The 22,856-nt window shown below is 37.6% G+C and overlaps 1 protein-coding gene across 4 annotated transcripts in view; it reads right to left on the bottom strand.

The window, feature by feature from the left end:
* Positions 1-21,028: 21,028 nt before the first annotated feature.
* Positions 21,029-22,856, bottom strand: part of SRBD1 (S1 RNA binding domain 1) — a 130,609-nt gene continuing 128,781 nt past the window's right edge. For all 4 annotated transcript variants that reach the window (XM_032985314.2, XM_032985312.2, XM_032985311.2 and 1 more), the window contains one exon: positions 21,029-22,007. In XM_032985314.2, the coding sequence (XP_032841205.1) occupies positions 21,718-22,007 (290 nt within the window). In that variant the 3' untranslated portion in view covers positions 21,029-21,717. The remainder of the gene's footprint in view (positions 22,008-22,856) is intronic.

The raw sequence follows: 22,856 nt of genomic DNA on the forward strand, positions 1-22,856 counted from the left end.
ACCTACAAACTGCAGCTCCTCTTTCTATGAAACATGAGACTTAGTTTAATTTCCTCCCTCATAATGAGCATTAAAAGCCCTAAACTTGCATTTGTACCTTAAGCAGAATTGCACTTTTAATTTTAGCAAATCCAAATGATCCTCCCATTGATATCCTCAACACCATACGAGTATGAATTATTGATATTGTTTGACTTTAATATTTTATGCCGCTGTGAAAATGGATAGCAGAGCCAAATCACAGCCTGCAACTAAATTATGAAGGTCATCTAAAAGAATGCCAAGCAACTAAAGTCTGCTTCCACAGATCAAAAGAAGGTCTGCAAATTTTCTGTTGAGTTATACTTTCCTCTATTATTTATTAGTCATATACAGCTGAGCAAGGTTTGAAATAAAATACTGGAATCTGAAATGCATTCCAGGAAAAAGGCTTGCTGTCATCAGCACATACTATTGGCTACAGCATTTTGTAATGAACTGTAATTTTCTGTGACAAGCATTTACTTATGTCACAGATTTCAAACCAGCTTCTTGCAAAATACACCAAAGCACTGTTAATTGCAAGCTTACTAGGTAAAAGCACAAAGTGTAGCTGAAGATGGTGACCAAATGGTCATTAACTGCTGAAATGACTGATTTCGCAGAGATCTTTACAATTAAGGATCATATTCAATAGCTTACAACACCATCTATGATATCTGAGAAAAAATAGCATCTGTAGCACAGCTGGAGCAGCTGTGTTGGAAAATCAATCATTGCCTGGCAACTGAACAACTGATTTTCCATCAATCAGTACACAAGGCATTCTGCTAGGTTTATAAAACACATAAATTTGTTGCAGTATCTGCAAATGCAATAAGTGGGTTAGAAATGTAAGAGCAATAGATAAAAGACAGGTTTAAAGCGGCTATCAGGCTTAATATGAAAAGAGCTGTATTTATGCATGCTGTAAATAAGATATTACAGTAATGAACAGATGAACTACTCTGACAATAGATAGAGCCAAGAGCAATCCAGAAACGAGGACTTTTTCCACCGTAGCAAACATATTGTGCTACACAACCCTCTAATTTTTCTTTTTGATAAAATGGCCATTCATGGAAACAGTTACTCACAATTGTGCCAAGAACTCATAAATCCCTGTAAATTCCTGCAGCTTAGATTTTTTTCTAGAATTTTATTGGGCTAACTGAGCCCATCAGCAATACTGCAAATCTTATCATTCTGTTGAGATTACACTGCTTCTATAATAATTTCTCCAAGCTCATTTTTAAAGGACAATAAAGATTGTAACTGTTCTACTAACTCCAACATAAAAGAAGAAATGAGGGTGGGGGAGTTATACCAGAAATTGTACAAGTTAGTACTACAGCTATGATATTTTAATACTCATAAAACATAAGCCTATTGCCTAATGTCAAGCCTCAGCAAGGGGCAGAGATGCATTTGTGTGTAAAGTAATAGCCATAACTAGTCACGTTACTCAACAGACCTGCGACAGTCAACAGCCCAAGCTGGCAATCCTTGAGAAGTTAATATCATTCCCTTTGGACACTGCTGCCTCCGTTTAGGCATGGCCATCTGGAAGGCAACAGTCTCTTCATATAGCATTCCTATATCAGGTTGGGAAGCTCCATTGCTCCCGACTCTCTCCTATCCTGGAGCACCTCTTCTGATGCTGGTACCCCACAGCCTTTCCTCTCTGTGCCCATCAACCATCCCCCAATAGTACTGAGCTGGTCCAAAACCATGCAATATGACATGGTCTTATATAAATGCTGCTAACATGGAGATTAACCCGACACACCTGAAAAATGATATATTGCCTTAAGCATGCCTGACTGAAGAAAAATTACAATGGTTTTAGATAAACACAGGGAGAAGAACCAATGCTTAACATTGCACAAAGAACAAGGCACTTGGTTATCAATACAGTCAGTCAGTCATAGCCAAAATGACAGGGCAGGTGTCGGAAATTCATCACAGAGGGAAGTTACCAAATGCAAAACTGTGGCCAACCTTAATTATCATAAACCTGTTCTTAATCAGTTTAATTGATAAAGCCCTTCCCAAAACGATCTTCCTCCACATATCTGAGAGATACATAAGGAACAGCACAGTGGCAGTTTCCTGTAAAAGTGAATAATTTAGGCATTTTGATTTTGATACAGTCATTTCTAATCCTGGTAGATCTACTGGTCACTGTGCCCTATAGTGGGTACTAGAGCATTTTAAGGGCAGGAGACTACAATGATATACCAGGGAAGAAAAGCAAGGCTGGTAAAAGGCAGCTTATTCTTTATATTATCCCCAGCTGTGAAATTCTACCCCATGCTGCCATCACATACAATCCTATAAAAATACAAAGATTGAAAGTTTCGGATTTAGCCAGACTGATCCAGGTAGCATGTCAGCAATAAAGAGAAGTGTCTCTCTAGGTTTTCTTTGACATTCACAGGTACTGTCTTCTAAAACTGCTAAAAATATATATAGTAATGAGACCGCAGCACTGAATGGTCCTTTGTGGAACAGTACCTAGAAAAATATCAGACACTTAAAAAACATTTAATTGACAACTAAGAATTCAAGTAATCCCATACTTCTTTAGCCCTCAAGAACATCTTCCCCCCCAGTATTTTCAGGAATGTTGACACACTATCTTTTTTTTTTTGGTTTTATTTTTTTCTAAATAGGATCTGTTCCTAGTTGATTTTTTTTTTTTTTTTTTTTTACATATTTGGCTTTCCCAATAGTTTATTTCTTTGAAAAATGTGTAAACGGGACTCAAGATCTTTGAAGCTGAGAGCAATTCTTTGTAGGAAAAAAGAAATGTTAGGCTTAGAATGCCAAACAGGATTCAAACTTTCCACTAACTAAAGACTTCCAGTTAGCACCAGGTTTGCAGCCCAAAAGATAAAATTAAGTTGCAATATATTTGTGAATACTTGTAAACTCCAGAAATCTTTGATATTAGTTACTACTGTAACAGACAAGAAAATGCAGAGGCACATTTTAATTACCTGTCAGGAACTAAATAAAAGATTTGTTTTATTGAATACTCCCTGTGTGTAATATAACTATGGAAACAAGTCTGAAATCCAATTGACTTTCTATTTACAGGCTCCTAAAGAGCTATTAAAACATAAAAGTGAACTACTTAAAACCTGTTTGAAGTTTTATTCTTCTTTAATGCATTTTTCACCTGTTTGATGATTGTTTATACTTTGTAGCATGATGAACTGTGACATTTTTTGCCATTTCATCATGCTGAAGATTTAGTTATATTTAAGTCAAAACATAACAATCTTTGCCACAAAAAAGCTGTTGTAAGAAACCTGACCATAGCAAAAACGTGTTTTAAGCCAACAGTGACAAAGCTCTTCACATTCATTTTCAAGCTCTTATTTCAGCTCCATTTCAGATGCAGAGAACAGGGCACTTGCTGCACTGAAGAGGTCATTGTCTAAATAAAGTAGTCAGATTAGAAAAGTAGTAAGAAAGGAACTGGTCTTACTACTGTTGTAGATATGGCAAACAGAAGCCTAGAAAGACAAGTAACTTGCATGACAGTTCTTCAGGAAGCACAGGGCAAAGGCAGGAATAGAACTGTCTATTGATTCCCTAGTAAGCAGAAAATCAGACATTATGTAGGTTCCTGTTAGTGCACCACTCAATCACCTAAAACAGAGCATTATTCTCCCTGAATAAACATCATGAAATGCCATGTTGTGATACCCAAGAATTTGAATTGTATTCTTGCAGAAGATCAAAAGTAAAATATTGGTCTCCATAGAGTAGATAATTTAGGTCTCACCTTGGGCACACTTCCAAATCTATCGACAGCACAGTTCTGGTCTACTGAAACAGATGAAAGTCTTGGCTCTCTAGAGGATCAGAATATAATTTTTCAATTCCAAAATGCTTCACTTATTCATTTTGACCAATTCTTCCTGATTCAAAACAGCTGAAATGACAACATAAACTCACATGCCAGCGAGATCAAGATTACCTACAGTGTTATAGTTATTATTCAGCAGTATTATCATTCATTACTATTGACAAGTCCCAATACCTAAAGTAAGCTCATGGGTGAATACTGGTGGCAGAAGTACGTCTTGGAGGCAGAGGAAATTATTTTAAAGTATTTTGTTTTGGTTAGTTCCATGTCTTAGAAATACTTCGGTGTTTCACATGGATATTAAGCTGAATGTAACAACAAACAAGTCATGTTTTTATCATTACCCCGTTACTCTACCCTGGCAGGTGATAATTTTCATTTACCTACACCATCCTTTCCTCAGGTATGGACTCGAGCCATGTGACATACCCACACAGGAATTACTCAGACCTTTGGAAATTCCAGCTGATGTCAAGTACTAAAAGACATGGCCCTGAACCTGTTACTGATCTGAGCAGGGAGATTGGACTAGACAATATCCAGTGGTGCTTTCCCACCTCAATGATGCTGTGATCACATCTCCTCACTAACATGAGTTACCATAAGCATGTCAGCCCTGTCCCAGCTCCCTATCTTGGCCTTCCACAGAACCTGAATCATGTTCAGAATTCCCAGTTCATCTCCTCAAAGAACTTCCTAAAAACCTCAGGTGTGTAACACTTTTCTCATATAGCAGAGATCTCCATAAAGCAGAGTTCACCTCTTCAGGAGACAGAAATTTTCTTAGGGATGGGTTGAGCCCGTGAAATGACCTCCCATGGAAAGAATCTCCTGAGACTTAGTTCCACCATCTTCTCGCTCCAACTGCATGATGTTTTTTCTGACTTGCATTCTCCAATAGAAATAAAAAGCAAGATGTACACATGCAAAACCAAATCCAATCTGACAAATGAATGTATCAAAACATAATATCCTCTATACTTTTAATTCCTTCTGACAGAACGTGAATGCAGACACATGATGGATACCAATCATCAGACTGACAGTTGGAGATCATCCAAACCCAAACAGCTGCAGTGCACCCTTCAGTACATCAAGGGGTGTCCTCTAAGAAACTATGTAAACTAGAACTTGAAACCTACATAGCCCTTACAGAAAACCACTTGTAAATAATAACAAGAATGATTGATCATTGTACAACATCTCTCTGCTAGTCTGAGAGTAGGGAACAATAAGGTTGATTGTACACTGGGTGGTCCTGAGGTTTTCCCTTTAATTACAGCAAAATGTATCCAAAATAGAAAAACATAAAACAGCCTTGCTTGGAAAAAAATCAGACCAGCAAATCATTTTATACACACTTATCTGCTTAAATGTTTTCATTTCCATTTCTTCATTTTTTTTTGCATAGAGAGAAGCAGGTGGGTCAAAAACATGTTTCTGACTGTGTAACTTTAGCTTTAACACTACTAGCCCCAGGTCTTACATCCTGGAGTGAGATATACAGGGACATTTCTGTTAATTTTTCATGTTTCAGTGGACCCCACTCATTAAGTCCCAGAGCTCTTGATAGCCACATGTTGTTGGAATATCCTCTTCTATTATTGATGGAAACAACAGATACTGTAAAACTAAGTTCTAGAAGACTTTTGCCATTCATGCTCTGCATTCAATTTTCCTTCTGAGCTTTGCCTTGGGTGATGAGAAAAATGGAGACATTGGCACTGGTAGTCACAACACTTTGTTAGACGGTGGTGTGTGTTCTCAGGGGCTTTTGATGTTTCAACTTATTCCTCCCTTAATGTGCTATAGCCCAAATACAACATTATTCTGAATAAACATGTACCCTGCCCATTTATATATATACCTGAAGGCATGGACTGAGCACAGAGACAGTCTTTTCCAGTAAGTAGAGGGAATGTCAATGTTTTCTTGCATGTTAACTCAATTTAATTGTGTTTCTAAACCGTGTTACATGCATACAGACTAAGAGAGGAGGTTAGTTGGAAACCATCCACCACAATTTTGGAAGCTCTGCATTGGTAGTCTAGAACTATTCAGGATAGTGTATCACGTTAACCCCAAGGAAATTGCCTTAAACAATTATCTAATTAGGCAGAGTTTTCTCTCTCTCTTTTCCACTTATATCCCATCTCTACCACCATCCTAGCTGTCATCTCATTTGTAACAATCACCCAAGAGGCATATACGATGAGAAGTACTCTGGCCAAGTCTCCCAGTGCTTATACACAAATGACAGATTTGAAACACATTACAAAATTCCTTCGTTCCTGCATTCCTAAGACAGCCCCAAATACTCAGCCCTATTATGTGAAATCTGCCTTCTGCTACAAAGATGGGAAAGCCATTCAGCTCACAAAAACTGCTGAACAAAATATTTGGAAATTTTACATGCATATGCTAATACACTTGCTCTGCTTAGGTGGAGGTGCTCCCTGTAGCACCACTGATTATCGGATTATCTAGGAGACACCACATTTTTAATTTAGCTCTGTTTTTTATAAGATGTGCTAATAAAATCTGCACCCCATGGAAAATCCCTGCTCATTAGCTATTACCCAGCCTCAGGCAGCACGAGTCTGTTTACATTACAAATAAAAGATAAAATATGCTCATTGCCAGCTTCCCCCTTCCCAAGGGACAATTGTCATGAATCTATCCTGCAAAACTATCTCTTCACTACTCTCCCCTGACTTCTCCTTGCCCCAGGACACTTTGCCTTCATTTATCTCTTTCGGACTTAACAAACCACTACAACTACCTTAGATCAATTTCTCAAATCACAGTTTAATTATTTAGAACGAAGTGCGCTTTTGCTCTCCATTAAAACAACAATCCCTGCCCCCAAGGAACAACATTAAATCATTGTTTAATCCTTATTACTGCCTTAGGCCTCCCTTGGTACTGCAGTGTTGTTAAAACTTCATTTCAATATTTACCACTTAGATCACTTAAGGGCTGTCAGCTTTAATAAAATTTTATCAATTGGATACTTATATTATTCACAGTTTCATAAAAATAACAAGACCTGCCTTGGTATTTCACTCATATATGGGCTAATTCCTTTGACTGCTAAGGGATTTAATTTTATTAGCATTTACACATAGTGTGAGTGATTTTTTAAACTGATATATATTACATGAAGTTTGTAAACAGCATCATACTAAATTACATGAATTTTAATATATGCATCACTAAGTTTACAGCTGCAATACACACAAATAAACCAAGAAGGCAGATTTCACTGTGCGGCCTCCTAAAAGACCTAATCTTTAAAGAGATTTGTCTATCTCAAACCCTCTCTGTATAGACTAGGGACAACTCTCCGTGGTAGGTGTGCAATAAAGATATCCCAGATTCTTGGTTTGCAGAGGGTTTTGCTTTCAAAGAACACGTGAAGACTTCCCACATTCAATAAAACAAAACACAATTTGACAGGGAATGTACCAGCTCAATCAGTAGGCTAGCAGTAATACAGTATTACTTCATATTACCTCTCAGATCAGAGGAGTGAACTATACCAAGTTTGAAAAAAAGGAATTTCCAGAGTTTTGATATTTAGTTATGCTAATTTAAGTAGGAATGGCCATTTCTCTGTACTCCTCCAACTCCTTCTTGGACAAGAGAGATTCCTGGAATCATCCAGCTACAACTACAGCCGAAGCACTTCCTAAATTTCTCTGGAAAGTGTGTAGTTTGTTGCTGCACTGCTAACAATACCATAACCTGTTTAAAGCTAGAAGCTACAGTTTCTGTGGTCTCAGGTCTGCAGTATGTTACTCTGAACACACATAGTGCCATATATGGGTAAGGCAGATCCTTCTTTGAACAGGTACTATTGGCAGATTCAGCACTACACTTCTGAGATGATCAACTTTGCACAGACTTCTCAGACACAACTTCTTTATTATATGGTAGAACTGTATTATTTCTGTCAGAAGAATGGACAAGGGTTTCTCCAAGTGGATGTGAATTTATACTTCAGAGGCAAGAATGCACTTGGTATTAAGAATAATTAGTGCATTGCATGTCTAAGAAATTTGCACAAAGGGGATAACTAATATGTTGATCAGTCCAGTGGAAGAGGAGAAAAAAAGTTTACTTTTTTCAAAATAAGGTGTTGCAGACCAACTAACATTCCTGAGAGCATTCATGTCTATCCATTCTGCAATTGTCTGAAAATGTCTCCCATTCCACACCCCATACTTTCTTTCAGACTTGCTTCCCCTTACCATCTTCATCATCACCCTCTTAGTCCTATTTTTAATAAGTTCTCTCTCTTCTAGCAGAAGATGTTCTTCTGTTCTCCCCTGTATTTAAATTTTTGACCTTCAACAAATCTCTTTTGAAAATATCAAAGGACTTGTTTCTTGCATATGATTTTGTCTCTTTCACCAATTTTAAACCTCTTTGACTGTAGAGCCTATGTATCTATAGAAATCAGGTAAAACGTAGAAAAGAAAAAAATAGAGGACTTGGAAGATCTTGGTTCATTTAAAATGATGAATCATACACTGAGGATGCCAAGTGTGAAAATGTCAATTATTTAGAGGTCTGGATGATGTTAAGTCACTTTTGAATATAGGATTCTTGACAGCTTTTCTAAATATAGTCGGGAATAACTATTCAGAAATTGTATGAAACTGAATTTTCCTGAATAGGAAAAATGTCCTCCTCCTATGGAATAACAACAACTACTGCATTTTAAATGGAGACTTTGCCACCTTGCTTTCATCTGAATTCACTTTGGAGCACAGATTAAGGTGCCAAAGTCAACTGGCTGCTTGTAAATCCTGTACCACTATTTAAGTCCTGTGAGCAAGGCTGGATCTCACATTTAAAAAGTGATGAGTAAAGTAAATTAAAAAAGAAAACAAGGAACTACTTGCATTACACTTCTTCAAATTCAGCATCATTTTCAAAACAAACTTTGCCAGTCATAAATGATCAACTCTGCTATGTACATACTTCCTACACTCAAGTGTGCAGACTTCCAGTATCTTGCCAAAAATGGTGATTTCAATTTTTTCAATAAGGAAACAAGGCTTGGAAAACATCACTGGTTTAGCTTAGATGGTAGGATGAGTTAGCACCCACAGTCATTTACAAAATGAGAGCCACAGCTGCACCCCAACCCTGCTGATGTTGGTGGAAATTCTCCCATCAGCTTCAACTGGACCGAGGTTGTATCTATGAATTGTTTGAAGGTTTATTACCATTTATTTTTACTGCAGTAATAGCAAGAAGTTTAAGTTGCAGGCTGGGACCCTCACCATGCTCAAATTAATTCAACAAAAAGTCAAAGAGCTTCCAGTCTACAAAATAAGCCATACCAAGGCAACTGAGGGCCACAACCAAGAACAGTGTAATATGCAGTGGTCATAGTAACACAACTGCCTAGGGCTTTATTATAATTAAAAGACACTAAGAAAGGCTTAATTTTAAGTGGAGTCCAATAATTAACATTAAAGTTGAAAGAGTAGTAAAGCAGGGAGCATGACAATTAAACGTGCCTGAGAATGTAAATATATGGATATGAAGTGCAGAGTGAATGTTGCCAATTTTCAAGTCAATTTTCCTAGTGAAAGCTCTAGTGGGGCAGACAAAAAACAGAGCTTATAAAAGAACCTGGTTGCAACCTTAGCCACAGAGTCTTGACCACAGCTCCATAATAAAATTACTAGTATATTAAGCATGCGAATGTGGGGTGATACAGAAAAGAAGATGGGGGCCCCATGGCTGGCTGGCAAGCCAACTGTGATTTTAACTAAAAGCAGATGCTTTTCAAGAGAGAATAGGTGCAACTTGTTCTTTTATGCAAGTCACGCTCAATTCACAACCATTTTCTTAGATGTACACCTTCAGCACAGAAGTTCATGTGGCCTAAATTGAATGTAATAATCCAGATGGGAGTATAGCGATTCTGCATCCTTTCAACTAGAGGGTCATGTTACGCAGCTCTCCTATTTAAAAGCATATAAAAACGCAAGCTATTCAGCGTGCAGCTGAGAGTGCAAGAGCTTTAATCTTTACATTATCCATATGAGCACACTTTCTATTTTTGTTTATTGTGCCACACAAACCTAATTGCTGTTGCTTTAGAACCAGCAACCACTAAAGGGCAACAAATAACTTCAGGCTTCGCTAACACCAACTTTTACTTTTTGGTCACCAGCTCTATCTTAACCCAGGTCAACTGTAGCCAAAAGCTGTGGCCAGCTGGTGGCGTATGTAAAGGCAGTGCTCCGCATCCACCTGCACATATAAAGTGAAGACAAAGGAATGTCCATGAGTAGCAGCATGATCAGTTGCCTGAACTGCAGTGTGAACAGGAAAATTGAACTGTACCCATGTTGAAGGAGGATCCCTCCAGGCAGATGTGGATTGAAGAGCTGCCCTCATTTAGTAAAATATTATTTAGTTACAGGACAGGATTTCAGGTTCCAAAACCTCCTAAGCTCAGCCCATTACTAAAGGGCAAAGCTCCACCAACATCACCTAGCTGTGACTTTAATTCATCATGTATTTCTTTGTTAAAAAGCACTGTGATTTTTAAAGCACCTTTTTACCATTTCATGTGAAATCTATTTGATGAATTGATAGATTTTAAAAGATGTCTTTGGGAGGATGGGCAGAAACCTCAATAACCTTTTTCATTTGCACACCTCTCACTTTTCATGCTCCGTCCTCCTGAGCTAGATTGAAATATGCCAAACTGCATAAGCTGCTACCTCACAGAGCTTCCTACTCACAGAATGCATCTTTTGTTACATATGGAGGTGTTAATCCCTAGGTAATCAACAGCTGAATTAGTTCATAATGAAGACGAAAGGCTCCCTGGCTTGTGTTGTTGCTGAGTCTTATAGGTTTTCTTGTTTTATTTTATTCAAAGAACTATGGGGTGTTAACAACTTCTGCAATAAATCAAATAAAAGTAATATAAAACAAGGCCTACCAGTAGCTCCATCCTGGGTTTGTGCTTGTACTAGGAAAGGCAGCTTGGCATCACTGCAGGCACACTGTTAGACATTGCAGTATCACGGAAGCACAGGAACTGGTGTCTCCTGAGCCTCGTCTTCCTGTGTAAATGTATCCAACCACACAAGTGTGTTACCTTAGCCCTTTTCCATGAAAAACAACTGCATAGCTCTGGAAAGAGAACTAGAGAAATAATTTGAGTAATCAGAAAACAGTTTACTTAGGGTATACTCTTGCCTCATATGTCCTCCATGCCTGTGAACCAATTCAAACCCGTGACTGATTACAAAAGCCCAAAATAGACACTGTTCATTCAATCTTTTTGTTCAAAGTAGAAGATGAGTTTGCATGTTTGTCACTACATTTTCATCAGCTCCACATACATTCACTAAAACAGAGTTAATCAGCTCTGATGTCACAGAATTTTTTATAATTTTTGCTGGAAAATGATACCAATTCTATACTTTTAATAAAACCCAATGAAACTTTCACATAACATTTTTTTTTTTTTTCCTCTATCCACAGCACCCATTCAAGGCTGCATACATGTGGAAATCTGAGATACAGAGAAACTGTCTGAACCCACCAAAATTACCCAGGAAGGGTTTGAGCCTAAGCCTCTCCAACTGAATCTCTTCCCCACATATATCTCAACTAGGAAATACTTTCTACACTTCTGACGGTTAGCACTGTACCATCTGCTCTCCAACTCACATGTAAACTGAGTTTACCCATTGACTTCCAAGTGGATCAGCTCATTGTTTTTTCATTTCTTGATACTTGAAAGCAAACTGCTCAGTAATAAACAAAAAATAATATTGTATGCTTCCTACCACATGTAGGAAACAACACAGTGCTCTTATTACTCAAGTCAATAGCCATCTGCAGTGCAAAGGTGTAAAATAATGCCTTTAAAGTGATGTCTCTCTTTGGTTGCACATTTTTGATAATGAAAAAAGGCAATTCTATATTCAGGTTCAGATCTGCAGGAACAACTCTTCAGCCACTGCAGAAATTCAATACAGAATTCCAAATTTTAAAAGAATGAGATACACTGCACATGACCAGGGACTCTAGACAGTGACTTATGTTTCAACAGTTACACCATGAATATGGTTCTATATTTCATTTCCATGAGAAAGAAATATTCTATTTGGATAAGCCTTCATTTAAAAGGCAGGTTACAATCAAATGCAATGCAATTTTCTATTATAAAGCGATCAAAATAAAACAAGAGGAAGATAAATCAAAATGCAGAAACCAAAATCTATTTAGGTTATTTGGAGACACTGTGGACTTGTCAGTTACTCTAGAAGAATTTTATGAAAATATAATTAAACTCCAAAATCAAATCACTTTTTTCTCTCATTATATATAGGCTGCTTTATAACAAGGCATATTAGGAATACTTGTGTTGCTTGCATGATGAAAAAAATCATGTTTACTTTTATTATCAAGCATCATATTAAGAACTCCAGCCTGCAAGTGCCACACCACCTTTTAAAGAAACTAATTGCAAGCCACTTTCAATATTTCTTCTGTTTTTAATTTAATACCCTCAGAGAGACATAATTGGGCTGGAAGGGAGAGTATTCACTGAAGTCATGAATTTGCTGTATAAATACAAACAAGGAGGAAAGCTAATACAGTAAGGGACTGTGGGATTAATTTTGAAATTGTCTGATTAGTGGATTGCTGCCCGTCAATAATTGCCTTAGATTTTCCCAAGGCCCCATCTTTATTGGAGTCTGGCAAGTGCATCTGCCCACAGATTCCGTCAATCAGGTCTTGCAGCTGGGAGGGTCTTCAGAGAGAACACAATTGTAAGCCTGCTGGGGTGAGTTGTTAGACAAAGCAATATATACCAGGCATGATGAACAGTCAATCTCTGTTCCATTGATAACATTTTACTTACTAAAATTTTCCTATTCCATTTGGTATAAGCTCCTTCAGGAATTATTTTAGAGAAGTATTCTTTAGCTGAGTTTGAAGGCAAAAATAACAGATCTGTTTCTGCAGGATACAGTAGGAACACCTCACACACCTAAATAACATATTACACTTGTACCTCTTGCTTCCTCCCCCCCCCCCCCTTTTTTTTTTTTTTTATTTTTGCTGGTGAGATGAGCTTTGCTCCCTTAGGATGCTATTAGGAGAAGTATGCAACTTCAGAATTTTACAAGTGCTAAGGGCACTGGGATGATAAAAGAAAAATTTAGGAAAGTCATCCAGAGTCTGGAGTAAATGTTGCTAAGATGCAGCTTCATTTAATTAACCCTTTAAATAAGCAATTCCCTTAAATATCTGTGGGAAAATAAAAACCAAAGCCTTGATTCTGTTTTCTGCACTAGTAGAAAGCTACAAACTTGCAACCTCAATCAAATGAGATGTGAATAAGCATTACGCGGCATGTTGGTCTTCAGAACTGCAGAGTGAAGATCTGCTGACCAAAACCATCCTATTTTTAAAACCAGCAAAATAATTTTTTTAAAAAAACTCTGGATAGTTTGTTTACTGCATGTCCATTCCTATACATATTTATGTCTTTCTTGCCAGCAATTAGCCAGAAATATACAAAATGGATTTGTCTGTGAACATAGCTTACAAACAGAAATGAAATAATGGAACAAAGATAGCACATATATTTATATTTTTGTTCTGTGATTAGTATATTGGATGTTAATTTTCAGCTACAATTATACTTTTTTTTTTTTTTTTTTATAGTCATGGAGATACAGAGGAGTTTCTGGAATACAGTGATTGCTTACATGTAATGCAAAGTTAACAAAGTCTACCTTCAAGGCCAGGATCCCTCATTTTATTATGACCAGCAAAGCTCCAGTGTGAAATGCTGACTAACAAGTGTTAGTGTGGTAATTAACACTACTTTTACAGTCCTTATTGTTAGCTTCTGTGGATTTGACAAGGAAGCTGATACTACTGAAATGCAGCTTTGCCTGTATGGAAACATGCCACCTTCATGTAAATCCCATCTGAAGAGTCACACTCCTTTTTGGATACAATTGAAATCCCAGTTCACTGATGGTGGGTCTAAGTTTGGCTGGAGTCTCCCCCATTTATTTCTTTTTTATACACAGAATACAATCATTAGCTTCTGTTGGGGAACATTGCCAAATGGGTTTTAAAAAGTGACTCAATAAGCTTATTAAATGAATCCTGTGTTGTGATGCTTGTGATGGAACGAGACTGAACCCAGTGGAAACTGGACACATGACTGCTGTCCTACCTTCTGTTCCTAGCCAAGTTTTAGTCTCTCATTTAAAGAACAAGCCAGGAGAGGACATTATAACTTCTCTGCAAAAAAAGACCTTCCTTCAAAGTCTGCAAAGTCAAGCACTTAGAGGTGAGAAAATACAATTATACTTATCCTTGGCCTCTTACAGGTATGCTATGGATATGCACTACACCATTGTCTTGCCTCAGATGAGGTAACCTTAATCTGTAATGCTCTTAGTCCAGTAATGGACTACTTAGTGCAGAAGATGGGCATTCCAAAGGACACCCTTAAACACTTCCCAACTTTTAGGTGCCCAGTTTGTCAATTTAAGCACCAATCCTTTATTACCTTTTCCCACATTTAAAGATCATACAATATCGAGAAGTTGTCCTTGAATAGAGACAGTCTGTAGAGAATTATGCCTTCCCACATGGTTGTGATCTGATAACCACCAAATCAGTTAATACCGTAACTGTCATCCTGATTATAATGAAAGTATTCTAGTATTTCTCACAACAAACCCAGATACAAGTTACATTTAAAAGACATAGAACATATGCTGAACTAATGAAATTGTACTTACATTTGAAAAAAAAGGTCTGCAGTGCTCTGGTTTACCTAGGAGTAAATAAGTCACTGCAGAGCATTAGCAGGGGAAAAAACCCCAAAAAACCAAAAAGCCCCAAAAAACCACTGGCATAGAGAAATAATGATAAACCAGTGATATTCTATTTAACAAAGACAAGAGAAGACTTAAGAAGCTACTGGAAAAGGAGCAGAACTGTTTCAGAGGGCTCTGACCGCAGGCGATCTTGGTTTTGGAGATGAGCTGAAGCTCCACTCCCATAGGAGGAATTTTTTTATCATTGTTTTGCTGGTCTCTAAAAATGGCCAGATTGTCACTGGTCCAGAAAAGCCTGCAAGCAATGGAAGGCACACAAAGTCACGCTGTTCCCCCAAGAAACACACTACTGCAACTTGATCCAAGTGAGAAGCTTAGTACTCTGAAATGTGGGAAACAGACTGTGACAAAGATTGTCAAGGATTACTTACTGCCAGGCAGACATTTTCATTTTCTGTAATTTTTAGTGTTTTTATTCATTTTATCAGCTTTACCACCTGCCCCTCCCTTCCATGAATAGTGCCCACGTATCATCACACACAATAAACTAGGAGTCTGTGAAAAGCAAACATTGGAAGATGCTTCTTTCAGCTCTTAGATTATCATTCATTGTGTGTTCTAGAAAACACAAGGTCTCATAAAACATATTGAAGATTAACATACCCGGGCTATTTTGGACCAATGCTAAATTTGACAGTCCATAAGAGACAACACGCTGAGAACATGTTCAAATTTAAAACTGAATAACTATCTCAGCCATGGAGTACACCAGGAAAGATGGTCTTTCATGTAAGCAAAGATTTAATTTCTTTAAAGCATGTGCTTACATAAAAAAGTTCATCACCAGTGCAGATCTTAAATCACTGATGTTATGTGCTCATAAAAAAAAATTCTACCCAGTATACTAATAACTGGATTTTCTGCTATTTTCAGCTTCTGATTGGCATTGCTTCTATTCCCATGCACTGAATATAGCAGCACACTAATTTCAAAGGATCAAAGCAAGCTATGACAAACTCCAGTCTCTCAAGGATTCTTCCCACTAGGTATAAATGAGTAAAAATTCTGATGGCTGCAATTGCCCATGGTGCTGGTGGACTCCCACCCCCCCCGTGTTGACAGATGACACATATGCCACACATGACAGCTGCACTCTCTCAGCCAGAAGTGCTGATGAGCAAAGATTCATCTACTCGTAATAAACTAGTTAGAAACAGCAACACCGGGAAACGAGAAGCAAATAAATTAACAGCACATACTTTGTCTCTCCCACTTGAAGACAAATGGTTCCATGCTACTTTTTAGTAGCAACATGCACCGTTATGAGATATGCAATGTCCTTTAGCTATAACAAATACATATACTTACTCTTTTCACCTTCATGTGAGGTACAGGGCATAAGAGATATAACCAGGCTCAGATTCCATTACTACTACATTACCATTACATTACTACATTTGCATTTCATCATCTTAAATCCCATAAGATCATTTACATCTCCAGGATGCTCTTCCCCAAATCCCTCCATTTCCTTCCATTTCCCCTTTCCTGCCCCTCCCTCTCCTCACCGCACAAAAAAGCCGTCACGGTGCCAATATACAGCCTCTGGTATGTGGCAGTTTCCGCTCTCTGCCAAGCTATTCCACACATTTAATCCTGAGGTGAAAATACTTTTCTAAGATTTCACTTCCATTCAGTCTTTGTAAATGACCCCCAAGCATAATAGTTCTTCTCATGACATGATTTCCACATACCTCATTGTGAGTCACACGCAAAAAAATTCACTGCTTGACCACAAATAAAGGCATAGTCTTTACTAGAAACATGACTGATGATGAGATATGAGAATGCAAAACTCCAGCTTAGCAGATTGCATACGGCAAACACTCTTCATTTAGTAACATACAAATGTAGTAGGATAAGTGGATCTGTAAGGTAAGAAGAAAATAACACTTCAATTAAATTTTCTGAGATGGTGGTCTCCTGATTACTTGTTGAAGCCAAACAACTTCTCGACAAGCAAAAGCCTGAACGTAACCAGATTTAATAAAGCTAAAGAAATCATGTGGCTAAGTTTACTAAGTATTCCCCTCCTTGCTGCTCCTTGTGGAGGAGAACAAGAGAGGGAGACAAGCAAACAAAAGTTTCTAATAATATTAATTAGACCATGCTGTTGAGCATGCCTTTATCTTCTTTGATTCTAGAAGCCAAATAAGGTAAAAGCTCTAACCAGTGAAACAAGGAGTAAGCAGGTCAATTTCAAAAGTTTGTTAGCTCCTAGTCAGGGACAGAGAGCAGGCAAGATAAGATTTGAGTGCTTCACCCTGAACTTCTGGTTAGATTTAAAATTCTCAATGGGATGAGAGGGATCCCACTCTAGGCATGGCCACCAGTCCACTTTCATTTCCAAAAGTGGAGAATCTCTTAGGATTCTTGGTGCAGATAGAACATGCCCTGGGGAGATCTAACAGCTATAGGAACAGCACAAAACCCAGCAGATTGATTAACAGCCGCAAGCCCCTTCGTACAAGCTCACACAGAAACAGTACTCCAGCATTGGTCCTGCTCAAACTGAAAAATTTTGACTGTTGATTTCCAAGTTACAGAAGCTGTAGTAAAGTCTGTGGTGCAATACATAGACTTGTTATGATTTGGTATTCAACTCTAGCTCTCTAGAACTTGCCGCCAGTTGCAGAAAAGCTTTATGAGAAGAGGTTGACCTGTCACAAGTGACTCATTTATGTCCATCTAGAAAAATACCCAACCAAAGTTCCAACATAGATTAGATGGAAATGACTGGTCAGCTCCTAGAGACACCTCTGAATATGCAGCACTCTTCAACAGCCTCCTAGGAGGAGGTACCTGTAGCCAGCATACAGTTGCAGCATCCACTGAAGGGACCATTTAGAGGCTGAACTGGCAATAGGCAACCAAAGTTATCTAAAAACTAGCCACTGAGGCTTTCTGTGAGAAATGCAGACATACCAGTTACTTGTGAAGCTATGTGGAGTATGGATTCATAAGGACTTCTCAAGGTGAAACACTTCTAAACACTTAGAGCTTCTATATGCCCGTGAGGAGGGTGAGGAACAGTTGGGACCAGTAAACTGAGGTGCTCTCAAACTTCTAGAAGATCTCTAATGGGGAGGAGTGGAGTTACTGACATGCCTAGCTTTTACATATGCCCAGAGACACACTAACTCCCTCACAGATCTTTAGGAAGCCTTGAACAAAAGGGAGTGACATAGAGTAACATTGACTGGTGTAACAATCTGGTTCCCTCTACTTTCATACGGGACTGGTAGTCTTGAAGTTGGATGCCCTTAAGCAAAGCCAGGTAGCTACAGAAATTACATTCAGGAAGGCTGGAAAAGCAAAGGTGTTATTCAGGCTGAACCAAGAATTTGGCACTCACTTTAGAACGGGTGAGGCTCCTTATATAAAGCTCTGAAATTAGGCAAATATGTTTCATGTTTGGTTTGTAGCTTCCAGGCATAGAGTTTCTAAGTGTATGTGTTGTTAAATAAATACAGACACCAAGCTCAAGACGCACTACCACAAAGCTGCTAGATTATTTGTTCTGAATTATGCATTACCTTTGCTCGATATGCAATTTTTCTAACGCAAGTACCCCACAAAGCCCCAAATTCCATCATGTCTATATGCCATATGCACAAGCTTCTCCAACTGTCTGCTCCTCATGGAAATTCTATTTGTTTTCCTATTGATTTTATTATGTTTAACAGCATACTAAATCATTCCTGAGGTTGACAAGTTTCTGGAAAATTGATATATGCTGTCTAAGACTGCCTGAGGCAGGAATAAAACCAAAACAAATGGCTTCTTTTAAACTCTAGATTTGCATTACTACAGCCAGGCATACAAGTGCCATCTTGTTTGGTAGAAGAATTCTTTTCCTTTGTGTAACATCTAAAGCACAGGAAATGTTTAGAAGCTCTTATGGGTCTGCATATCGGAGGAAGGTGATTGCAAAATACCAGACTATTTCAGTGAGGGTGGGACTAAAAAAGCAGATTGTCAGCTAAAATGAATGGGCCAGATTCTCTTGTGGAGAGGTGGAACCGTAAGTAGATGCCTTGAAATCTACAGCTTAAGGCAAAAGTAAAATTTTTAGTGATATTTAAAGACTCGTATTTAAATCTTCCCTTGAGAAACTGTACTTTGAAGCATTTAAGCAATATTGGGATGAAGCAGGATTTTTTTTTGTTTGTTTTAAGGCTTGGAAGCATCACCATAAAGCACTACAGAATTTCTTCTAAAGATTGGACTCTATTGTGAAATGGGAAAAAGCACCCAGCCAGTAATTTTTTATTGGTTCAGAAACTAAAGGGGGAGATGAATTAGAAAAAACAGTCTTGATGCTTGAATGTCAGAAATCTAAAAGCCATAAGAGTTCAAAAGGAAAACTGATTACGAAGAAAGATTTTTAAAATATTCAGAGAGAGATCTGGCAAAAAGTGAGAAGGTCATATGAACAGATCTTCATCCTTGCTAGATACTCATTAGGGTGTTATAATGGATGTGTTCTGGCAAAGAAAAAAAACACACACAAAATTGCAAAGAAAAAAATATTTTTGGGATAAATAGCTGAAAAATAATGAGACTACATTTGCAGAGCCGCAGACATTTAAGACATTTATAGTCACAAACTTCTCATTTTGTTGTGATTAAAAAATTCAAAGAAATAGAGATGACATTTTTCCTGTGATGCCACAGAATAAGCTTCTGAGTTCTGCTAAGGAGAAAATAAACTAGCTTGTCAGTACATAAGTTGATTTGCAGGTCAGTCCTCTGGATAAGCAACAAGTCTTCTGTGAATTAACAAGTGAGAAAAACAGTCTCAAGGAGATTTCATTTGGAGAATTTTATGATCATCCAAAAATATACACAAAAATGCAGAAGATGCTACAGTCCTCATAATATTAAAGATAAAAAAAATGAATTTCAGTAACAAACAAAACAGTACAAAAAGAAAATACTCATCTTCACCATTGAAATGAGCTTCAGAAGATCAACTTTATCTCTTTCTTAGAGAAGGCCAAGCAAATTCAGTTCATTGCTAAATGCTTAGATACTGTAGAGATCATATATAAAGCTCAACAGAACCTCAATAATTCTACTGATGGAGATAGCAGAAAATACTGCAGCATTAACAGTGAATGCATCACATGCTTGTTTGCCTTGCAACTGTGTTTTCAAAGACAGTAACATCGTATCAAAATTTCTAATTTCATATCAAAAAAATCTACTTTGCAGAAGTATTACAGGAAAATTTCAAAAGGCCTGACAAACATGATTCCAAGCTGTGCTGATCTTCACAGCACAGAGATTTTCTTTTTTTTCCCCTTTGGTACACAAAAGCAGTGAAGACAGTAAGATCTGTCTCCTTTCTTCCATTTGCTAAATGATTCCATAATCTCCAAAATACACTGTCTATATCTGGCTATTAATTTTGAAAATTAAAGCAAAGATCTGGGAGATTAAATGGTGCCAACATTTTCCTAACTAATATGTAGCCTTTGTGCCAACAGGTATTTGGACATTTGTAGTTAGAAACCTTGCCAAAGATGTTTGACGCTTGCTATAGGTTTCTGTGCTCATTTATGAAAGACAAGATATTCTGCCAACTTACAGGCAAGTTTCATGACTTCAAAGGAATAAATGTCCAATACACCAAAAATTCCCTGGAAAGGCCACATACATCTGCTGTTGTTGGAGACCATTCAGCCACTATAGCATTGACGGTATTTGGCAAACTTGGACAAATTGGTAAACCCTTTGAAACGGCACCAAAACAAAGTTTCTAGGTGGAAGAAATAAGCCTCACGTGCTAGGCAGTCTTAGTGGGAAATAATGAATATTCTTTTTAAAAACACAAGTCTAGAAAAGCTTTGCAAGCATCTACAAACAACAAAATGTATGTTATGGAGAATCATGCCTTCACAAGCACAGTGTGTGAAGACAAGTGTTGAAAAATTGTTCTCCACTCAAAACAGGCAGAAAAATACATTATATCAAAGATGGAAAAATAATTAAAGGCATCCAAGACAGACTAGAACTATTTCATTAAATCAGGAACAACATTAGGTCATGGGCTGTAGTCTGGTATTAAAGCTCAGGAAAGTTCATAGCATTCAGAAGTTCAGATAAATGCATTGTCAAGCTGAAGTATTACTGATGAAGCACATGTTGGAAAGAAAAAGAACTAGGACTGTTAAATCACTTGTAGAACCAGTACACTGAGAAGAGATAGCCAGAAATGTTTTTATTTTGCACAAGTATAGAACAACATAAATGTCTTTTGACACCTTTGCTCAAAGTTCCTTAAATCGCAAGGTACATCCAAGCGTGTTAATCAATGATAACTGAACAAGCAATAAGACAGGTAAACAGACCTCCTCCTAATAATGCTACTCAAATAAATTAAATATTTCTGAACCATCAACAGTATGAGCAGATGCTCTTTTTAAAGTCTACTTTTGAAGAGATGCCATCACGTACTAACTTAAAAAGATCACTTTTTTCTACAACTAGGTACTCTCTTTTAGACTCAACCAGAAAACAGCAACACTGAATGGCTGTTTCTTGAATGGAAACAGTAGATGTGTCTGCTCATGCAGTACTGACTAAAGATTGAGAGAGCAAATCTTGTACAGACAGAACTGATAAAAGATCTGTCTGACAGTCCACTGGAATTTCATTTGCTCTGCAGACAAAATAACAAGGTTGCTTGGAGGTAATCCAATAAACTGTTCCAGCAATTATTAACAAAAAGGATTCAAAAAAGGTACAAAAAATGTTAGATAAAAAAAAAAAAAGCAGCAAGGCTGAAGGTTTCAAAATTTGTTCATTTTCAATGCATTCATTAAATGCCTGAATCTCAAGAACCTTGCTGCCATTACTTAACCTTTAAAATGAAGGCTCAATCATAAAACACTCTCATAAAACACGAATAAGATCTAATGTTATCCTCAGTCGAGGAATATCAACATTAAGCACTTTAACTTCCACTCTTTCTCCAGGACCTAACCCCAGGCTTCTTCTCTTCTTCACTTTAGAAAGTTTTGCTTCTGTTATGTTTCGCACTGGAATCAAACCTGCTTTTCCCACACCAATATCAACAAAAACTCCAAATGGCGTCGCATTTTCAACTTTTCCAGTCAGAACAGTGCCAACACTTAAGTCTTCAAAGCAGACTATGCTTCTCTTGAAGTCAGGTTTATCAAAATCTGTTATAAGAAACAAGAAACAAAAATAAGACTCTGGAGAAAAAGCTTGCATTATTTTCTAAGGGTTGTTTCCAGCTGATTGTTTCCAATTAAGAAATCATCCCAAAGTAGCTCTAAGGTCCCAAATACTGCTTCATTATGTTTTTTAAATAAAGACCCATCTGTGATAAAAAACTGCTTTCTTGTATTTTATGAATCACTTTAAAAGACTATGATTAATGGAGTAATAAGTATAGTGAACTCCATGGTATGAAACCATCACAGGAGGATCAGAATCACGTATGAATATTTCCACTGAAGAGTCCCGTTTGCTTTTATATCTTCATATTTTAGCCATCTATCCTACTGTAACTTAAGTGTGAAACCATCAGTACAAATGGAGACTTAGAAAATACACATTTTCAAGACCATTAGTGGGAAATAGTTATAAAATATGCAAGGTAACTACTAATAAACCCCCAAAAGGGAGACAGTTACATTTTTTTAAAAGGAATAAGTTTATTATTTGTTATTAAGTCTGCATCTTTGCTGCCTACCTTTATCTGTTGCTGTTGTAGAGAATCCAGCTGTAAGTTTCATTAAACAACAGCATCTCCAGATGTTTTACTTCATTGCTTACCTCATCTTTCTTCCCCTCCACCTCAAACTGTTCAGCACTACTGCAAAGTTTTAACCAATGTAGGTCATGAGCCATGAGCTCCAATTACACTTGTCTCCAGAAACTAGTGCAATAAAAGAGCAGAACTGCACACTAGCACACTACTGCTCCACAGACCTTTATTACTACTGTTTCAGCTCAGTCTCAGCATCCCCCTCCGTGATGGAGAGCCAACACAGATTTAATCAGTA

The sequence above is a fragment of the Tyto alba genome, unplaced genomic scaffold (genome assembly GCF_018691265.1).
Source record: "Tyto alba isolate M040663 unplaced genomic scaffold, T.alba_DEE_v4.0 Super-Scaffold_16, whole genome shotgun sequence".
In the NCBI taxonomy this organism is placed as follows: Eukaryota; Metazoa; Chordata; class Aves; order Strigiformes; family Tytonidae; genus Tyto; species Tyto alba.